Below are 8253 nucleotides of genomic sequence, written 5' to 3'. Positions count from 1 at the left end.
TCGAAAATCGAACGTCCTCCAGTGAAGTTTTGTAGAGCTTTGCTTTACCTCCTGATCAGATGCATTCCGGCTGAGAGAGTGCTCAATGAATTCCATCTTCATGTTCAAGCACTCAATTAGGGGGTAAACCAAAACTGAAACGTCTTCTAGCGAGGTTTCAGAGAGCTTTCCTCTCCACTAGAGGGCTACTCTCCACTACTGACGTTCTCCAAGCGTTCCCTTAAAGAAATTATTCATCAAGCATTGCATTTTTATACACAGCAATATTCTTACTCATGAGTCATGACTAAAGACAGGAAATTTTTTTTTGTTCAAATATGAAATATTTTTAAAAATATTTTGTTTGTTTTGGGCCAAACAAAATTTTATCTTTTTGAAGATTTATTTTTATTATAAATATTTCCTTTTGTGTTCTTGTCCCAATTATTAAAATAAGGGTTCTTGCCCCAATTAGCAATCATAAACAAAACATTTGAGCCCAACTCTTAATGCAGTGAAACCCTCATTTTGCCTCACCTGGTGAAAATGGCCTCCAAAACGTCATTCACCAAGCAAAAATGGCTGAAAGAACTGAACGAAAGGGACGACTATCCGTTTAAATATCTTGATCAACAAAAAATCTAATGCAAAATGTATGAAAAGATCTTTGCTGGTGAACAAAAATGTCAGCTTTTGCAGCTTTCTGAGTCAGAAAAGCATGGCAGAAACAAAAATCTAAAAAGAACAAGAAATCAAATTCAAGCAAATTTGGAAGACTTGGTTACTTCCAAACCAAAAGTGTNATTTGGATGAATGTCACAACGATATCATTTGCAAAATGAAAGCAGACTTGGAAGGTACTCCTCTATGGGTGTCCGTAGATGAGACTACCGATGTTGCAGGCAGATATTTTGCCAATGTGCTCATTGGGAAACTCGACAAAGAAAAATCTCTCAGTCCAATATTGATTGCATGCACTTTTTTGGAGAATCCAGATGTTGCTGCCATTGCAAGACTTATCAACTGGTCTCTTCTCGACCTATGGCCAAACTTTGACAGCAATCTTCTGACAGTTATGCTTTCAGATTCCGCGGACTACATGCTCAAGGCTGGGAATAATCTGAAAGTATTCAATCCAAAAATGTGCCACCTTACTTGCCTGGCTCATTCCCTGCACAAGCTAGCAGAGACGGTCCGCGAACTCTTCCCTGTTGTGAATCACCTGATATCTGCGGTTAAAAAAGTCGTCTGCAAGACTCCTTCACGCATTGCCACATGGAAGAATAACTACCCCCACCTACCACTTCCTCCATCTCCCTGCGGTTTTTACTCAAAAAAACTTTGATGTTGTGAAGAACATTGTGAGTCAACTTGATCCAGAGGATTCTGTGCCAATTAAAGAACCGCAAAAGATTCTTCAGAACAAGCAACTGCCAACTGATCTTGTCTTTCTTGCAACTGATGCCTCTTTCCTCCCATCAAGTATTGCACAGCTGGAAACCAAAAGATTGCCTCTAACCAAATCTGTCGAGCTCATTTACAATGTTCAGATTAAGGTTGAGGAGATACCTGGAGAAAAGGTGGCAAAATTGAGAGCAAAGCTGGCAAAAATCATGGAGAGAAACAAAACTATGGATTGATCAAGAAGATTGTCTTGGTTCAAATAGGGCAGGGAAATTGCCTCCCTGATGGGATGGTCCCTGAAGATGTTGCAAATCTGAAATACTGTCCGGGCACAAGTTCTGATGTGGAGCGCTCCTTCTCAAGATAAAGACATTTTGAGTGACAAAAGTCACAACTTGACTGAAGAAAACATCAACAAAATTATTGTCACTCAATGTTACTACAATTGTGAGCCTCAGCAGGAAACCTAAATTCACCTTCTATGTCAATCTAAATTACAATGGTACAAATGTCTATTTACCACATTATGAAACAAAATATTTGGCCTTTTTCAACAATTTTTTTAGACAAATTGACAAAATGAAAATGAAATAGTTCCTTAAAAAAGCAAAATATTTTTCCGGTCTTTAGTCATGACATCCAAATAGAGTTAAAAAGGTGATTTTGGACTGATACAATATACTTCTTTTCCGTTTTCCATTGTAAAAAGTATTCTTTCGAATTGTTAGGAAGCTCATTTGTGTTATATTGGAATTTGTATTTTATTCTTTTCGTTTTTTTCGTTTATATGTGGAGGCTACTTGTTTGACTAAATGAAAATGTCTGTTATGATTTCCTGAGAATGATGCTTTTTTTAAATTAGTGTAACGGATTTTGAAGTACCGAATTCGAGATTATCTTTTATTCCTGCGGATCGATGCTTTCGGAACACGAATTTCTTTACAACAGTAGACCTCGTTTTCCAGAGCTGGTCAAAGAGCCCCCACACCCTCGTATTCGTACGTTCATTGCAGTACAAAGAATTTCACGTGAGGACGTACGGTACGTACGTACGTATATTCAATGTAGCTATCGCTTCTCACGCAGAGAAACGAGTGAGTAAAAGCGTACGTACTTAACAGTATTGGGTTGGAGTGCGGCACGTTTCTGTGTGCGAGATGACTTTTGTCATTGAGTCCTAACGTGGTGGAAGTGTCAAACATGAATTACCGATTTCTGTGCCTTTGGTTGACCATCTTCCTCTTGATTGTGCATGAGAAGCACGCTCAAGGGAGTCGCCAGTGGAAGAGCAAGGATGTCAATTTCAACACTTTGGGGCAAAAGGATAACGTCACCAATTCAAGAGAGAACCGATGTAAGTTTTTACCGAGAATGATGCGAGAAAACCCTAATGTTTTACCCAACCGTTACTTTTTAGTATTCTCGTTGTTCAGTATAGTCCAGTTTAAGAATAGTCCTTGCTCCTCGACGTTATCTTTCCAGAGGTAAGCTTTAGATGCTTATAAGGTATGCATGCTTACTTTAAAAAATCAGCATTTGAAAAAGCCTTGAAAGTGACATTTCGTCTATTTTATTGCCTTTGCCTCGGAATTATTTCAAGGAGCTCAGCTACGTGGGTCACAAATATTTTGCATAGAAGAAATGATGAGGATTAAGCTTTCAAAAAAAAAGAATGCAATGCTCGGTTCTATTATGACGATCATGAAAATTTGTTTGCACGTATAATAGAACTACATACTTTCAATGGCGGGAAAGTTGACCAAATTGTTTACTTGATTCTGTTGGTCTTTCAATTGAAAACTCCCAATTGTCGTTCGTTGCAGTGGAGGTACGAGTTCAGTTAGACGCAATGGAACTTGTTACACCACATCGGAGTGTTTAAGTCGGAGTGGATCTTCTTTTGGATCTTGCGCCTCAGGGTAAGGAAAATCATGATTTAAAAAAAATCTGCAAGCCCCAACTCATGTTACCACGACCACGTTGCTTTCGCAGATTTGGCGTTTGCTGCGTGTTCCTGTACTCTGAAAATGGCGCGACGATTACTCAAAACTGCTCTTATATTCAAAATCCTGGATATCCAGGGACCGTTTCCAATGGAGGCCAGCTGGCGTACAACATTCAGAAGTGCTCCAATGGTAAGTGGATTGGCGCAAAAACAACCTGCCACAGATTTCGGGTGTGATTTATTGATCCCATTAGATGGTGGGTAGGTTGGCTCAGCCACCAAATGTTGGCCGATGAATCTGATCGAGTGTGTATCCTGCTTCCAGATGTGTGCTTCCTCCGATTGGACTTTGAGTTATTCTCTATCCAAGGAACCGCAGCCACCACGGAGGAAAACGGGGGTCAATGTGTAGATACGTTTGATGTTACGGTAAAATGATTTCCATCCTCGTCTCGAGTTTCTCGCAATGTTCCTATGTATTGTTGGTTCCTTTCTAGATTAACACGGGTCAAAATATTCCTCAAATCTGTGGAGAAAATGGTGGGCAGCACAGTAAGTTCAATGCAATGGTTCAAAGCTTGTAATTGTCGGTCGATCCTGTTGGATACATTATTGATTTCACTGAAATCAAAATTGGATTCCTTCATTGTTCAATTTGCTGCATTCAAATATTTGCAGGGCGTATCTAGGCGTTGATCCAGTAGTAGGATTTAAGTCAGACTTGGACAAGTTTTTGATTCAAATTCCCGATCAACCTTATATTCAAGGGTTAGCCTAATTCGTTGGTCGATAAAAGTTAAGTAAAATTAATAAATTTCTCGTCTTGAACTGCTGGGATTCCACTCCCAGAAGCGTTAAGGAAGTCCCCCAAAAAGGTAACATTCGACGGTTTCGGTCAATTTCAAGAGCCATTCAAAGCCACATCTGGCATCGGTTCAATATTTCGCAGAATTTGTTTCGTAATTAGTAGTATTCGACTAGAATTAGAAGAAGAATTCTATGCTTTATTCTTACAGCCTTATATTCAAGGATTAGCCAGATCAGCCAACTCCAATTTCGTTGGTCGATCAAATAATATATATAAATAAAAGTCAAGTAAAATGAATAATCTTCTCGTCTTGAACTGCTGGGATTCCACTCCCAGAAGCGGTAAGGAAGTCCGCAACAAAAAAAAATGTTCTGATGTTTCTCCTTTTTCAATCATCATTATCGTCTTCTTCATTCTTTTCAAGTTTACGTGGATATCGGTAATCGCGCAAGCGACACTGCCACCCTCAATTTCAATTTGAACGGAGATAGGTCCAATCGCATCTTCGACATCAAAGTGACGCAGATTCCATGTCGCTCCAGAAGTCGGTAAGCATTTAACGTTAATCAAACACGGGAAAAATTAAAGCACATAAATAATATCATTGTGTTCCATTCCAAGGCTTAAAGTCTAATCATTTGCAAACAGAGGAAAAAAATGAAAGCAAACTTTGACGCTTTGAGTTTGGAACAAGAAGACCTTTGACTGATTTGCTTGTCTTTTTTACCTCTCAGGCCCCCAGAAGGTTGCTTGCAGTATCACACTGGTTTGACAGGGCGAATGGAAACCTTCAATTATCAAGACGACAACGACAACCACTTGGCTAATCAGGAGTAAGTTAACCATCACCGGTCAATTCACAATTTCCAAAGCGTTCATTTCTTTCTTTTGATCGGAACACCATCATGATCCTACTTCTCTTTGATGCTCTTCTTTACTTTTCGTATTTGAAAATTAAAAAAAAACATATCGAATGAAGGGCACTGCACGCTCGAGCTCAATGGGCTAAGAATATTGAAGTTTGTCTAGCTTCAGGATTAGCAACGCTAATCCAGCCTAGCCCACTTTAATTGTCAAAGACATAGATTTCCGGCCATCGAAAAATCAGGCAAATGAAAGAGAAAGAAAAATCAAGTGAGAGTTAAGTGCTCAATGATCTAAGCAAGGAAAGTTGTCAATGTCACAGGCACTTCCACCAATTAAGAGCGAGGCCAGGGCTCAGGAAATGACGAATCAAATGGCATTCAATTAATCCTATACAGTAGATTAAATAAAGCCTTTATTCTCAACTCATGGCACGTCCAGCAAGCGACAAATTCTTAAAAATCAAAATAGATATCGAGGCATAAAATGATCAAGCAAGGACTACCTACATTTAGTCTCAACATAAATTCACCTAAACATGATTGCATTACCTAGACACGGGTAAAATATGAGTTATCCCTCTTTTGAATCTAAACTGATTTTTGGCATATTTCATGTTTTCGTTGCATATTTTGAGGCATATTTTGGGTGTGGGCGATGCACAATCCAAGTTTTCTACATATTTTAACGACATATGGAGAAAGTGCAGCCAGGTGATCTAAAAGGGAGCACAATCAAGGCAACAATCCTCCTACCAGATGGCAAGAATTCAAATCCCACCGTCAAAAGTTAGCATTGTAAGGGAAGAGAACTAATTAGTGAGTAGGACAACTTCCCAGTAAAAGAAAGGTCCCCGGTTTGATTCTCGCGCCTGGCCTTTCTCTAGGACACTTTTACTTCTCTGCACACCCACAAACAAAGAACTGATCTGATACTATGGCATAGAAAAAGACATGGGTAAAAATTAACCATATGATGAGCCCAATGCCAATAAGTTCCATGTTATGACATTGGGACAGTCGGAGAGCCCTTACTTGGATGATAAAAGCATTATATAGCTTACATTATAGAAATCGAGCGTCCAACCTCATCTACGTAGAGTATGTCTCTCCCATTTGGGCTTCAATTAGTTCTGTTAGTCTTCAAAAAATCAAAAAAAAGAAAAAGATCCAACGTTCTTTCACCACCTTCACAAAATTAATGGCATGGAAAACTAATCATATTGTGTCAGTTTGATAGTATAACGATTATACAGCTTACAACGTAGAAAAGCTAGATACCTAACCATTCATGTTTCCAAGTGCATTCTTTGCCTTTGTCCTGCTGCAAGCATTGAATCCCTCAAAAGTGGCCATACCGTAGTGGGATAGTGTGTGCCGTCAGAGTTAAATCAAAACCAGACGACAAATAACTGATTAAAACCATGAAATCAAATTTCGTCTTTTCCTAGATCTCGCACACTTCTTACATAAAAAACTACCATCCTAATTCAGACGAGCGTGGTCATTAGACGACCCCCGTTGATAAGTTTCATGTAAAATTTCGAGGATTTCAAAACGCTATTCCTGGCCACCTCAATGGCCAAGAACTACATAGGGGAGCGAATGCAAATTCACACTTTTAGATCTGACTAATATCATTCCTGTGTGCCTGAGTGAGTAAAAAGTGGATTGTTCCGTTCACAATTTATCTGGAATTTGTCTTACTTTCAATCATTTATTTTTTAATATTACTTGCGCGTATTACAGGTACTTGTTTATATTTTTGCATATTTTGAACATCTTTTGTGCATATTTTAGTACCCAATAATAGGTATATAGAAATAGGCATTTAAGGAACCATGGTAGCTGAGTGATATAATGAAGCCGTAGAGGCACGACATGGCTCCCCAGAGGGGGTTGATTTGAATCCCGCCTTCGGAGAAGACTTTTGTAACTATAGGCCTATTTTGTAACTATTGGCCGATTTCTCTCACTTCGAATAATGCGAAGGTGTTTGAGAAGATCATGAAGTCCGAACTTGTTGAATTTCTTGAGGTCAATGAAGTCCTTTCTCCTAGCCAGCACGGGTTCGGAGCACATTTTAGCACGGTTACCCAACTGATTGTGCATATAGAGCAGGTCATTGAGGGACTGGAAAGCATTGAGTCAGTTGATGTGGTCTATCTTGATTTTGCCAAGGCCTTTGATAAAGTTGATCATGGCCTTTTGTTGAATAGACTTCATACCATTGGGATCCAAGACAAGGTTCTCAATTGGGTAAGAAGCTTCATTCATGATAGGAAGCAAATTGTTAAGGTTGAGGGATCTCTTAGTGACATACATGATGTCAAGTCAGGTGTTCCCCAGGGCTCCATCTTAGGGCCCCTCCTTTTTATAATTTTCGTTGCCCTGCTTCAAAAGCTTAGTATTACTGCCAGTCTCTCTTCTTATGCTGACGATACAAAGTTAGCTTCTGGTAGGAATGGCCCAGTTTCTACTGGCCTTGCAAAGGACCTAGAAATTATCTATTCTTGGGTTACAAAGAGTAATGTGGCCCTAAACGGAATGAAATTCCGCTCAATGACCTTCGGGTCAACTCCTCTGAATACTCCACTCGTAGATAATGGAGGTAAAGATATAATGATAACAATAATAGTAATAATGATAATGATAGTAATAACAATCTTCATGATCGTTGTCTACCATGTGACAGGATATTGCTCTCAGAGATTGAATCTGATGTTGGTGAGTTTGGTCCTTCCTTAAGGCTAAGAAACATCATGGCACGAGATAAAGAAATCTTAATCTGATGGAGCAGAGGAGGAGAACACATAGGTGGGTTGTTGATGATAGCACTAACTTCAAGCAATAAAGTTTGAAGCTCGTCCCGGGACAAGGGTTGATAGCCCCCAATAAGAAGGGAGACCAGGATGCGTCGCACTGATCCAATTTTGCTCCCCCATGCTCCACCCTTATTACCCGAATTATAACCTTTAATTTTAACCGTACTGAGGATAACATTCCCTGTAGCGGTTAGAAAAGTCCGTGAAAAAAAAAACTAATGTCTCTAGTAGCTACATGCAGGGCAATTTGGGAGTCAAGAGGAACAAGATTGCGGCTACACACAAACATGGTGGGCCATTTAAATCTACCACCGCTTTGAAGCTCTATAACTCGTGATTGGTTCGTCAAAGGTGAAAATGGCAATCGTAGGAAAGTTAGCTATACTCCTTGTCAGTTAAGGTATCAAAAATGGCAGCCCCAGCTCAATT

General features: G+C 39.5%; 1 protein-coding gene across 1 annotated transcript in view; it reads left to right on the top strand.

The window, feature by feature from the left end:
- Nucleotides 1-2594: 2594 nt before the first annotated feature.
- The window catches only part of LOC131880461 (uncharacterized), a gene marked incomplete at its 5' end in the record, with an annotated part of 11641 nt that continues 5982 nt past the window's right edge, over nucleotides 2595-8253 (top strand). The window contains 8 exon segments of the mRNA XM_059227114.1: nucleotides 2595-2737; nucleotides 2801-2867; nucleotides 3207-3302; nucleotides 3376-3518; nucleotides 3654-3757; nucleotides 3826-3880; nucleotides 4561-4684; nucleotides 4871-4969. Coding sequence (XP_059083097.1) covers nucleotides 2595-2737; nucleotides 2801-2867; nucleotides 3207-3302; nucleotides 3376-3518; nucleotides 3654-3757; nucleotides 3826-3880; nucleotides 4561-4684; nucleotides 4871-4969 — 831 coding nt within the window.

The sequence above is a fragment of the Tigriopus californicus genome, chromosome 5, assembly GCF_007210705.1.
Source record: "Tigriopus californicus strain San Diego chromosome 5, Tcal_SD_v2.1, whole genome shotgun sequence".
NCBI lineage: Eukaryota > Metazoa > Arthropoda > Copepoda > Harpacticoida > Harpacticidae > Tigriopus > Tigriopus californicus.
This window is presented reverse-complemented; position numbering and strand designations above follow the sequence as displayed.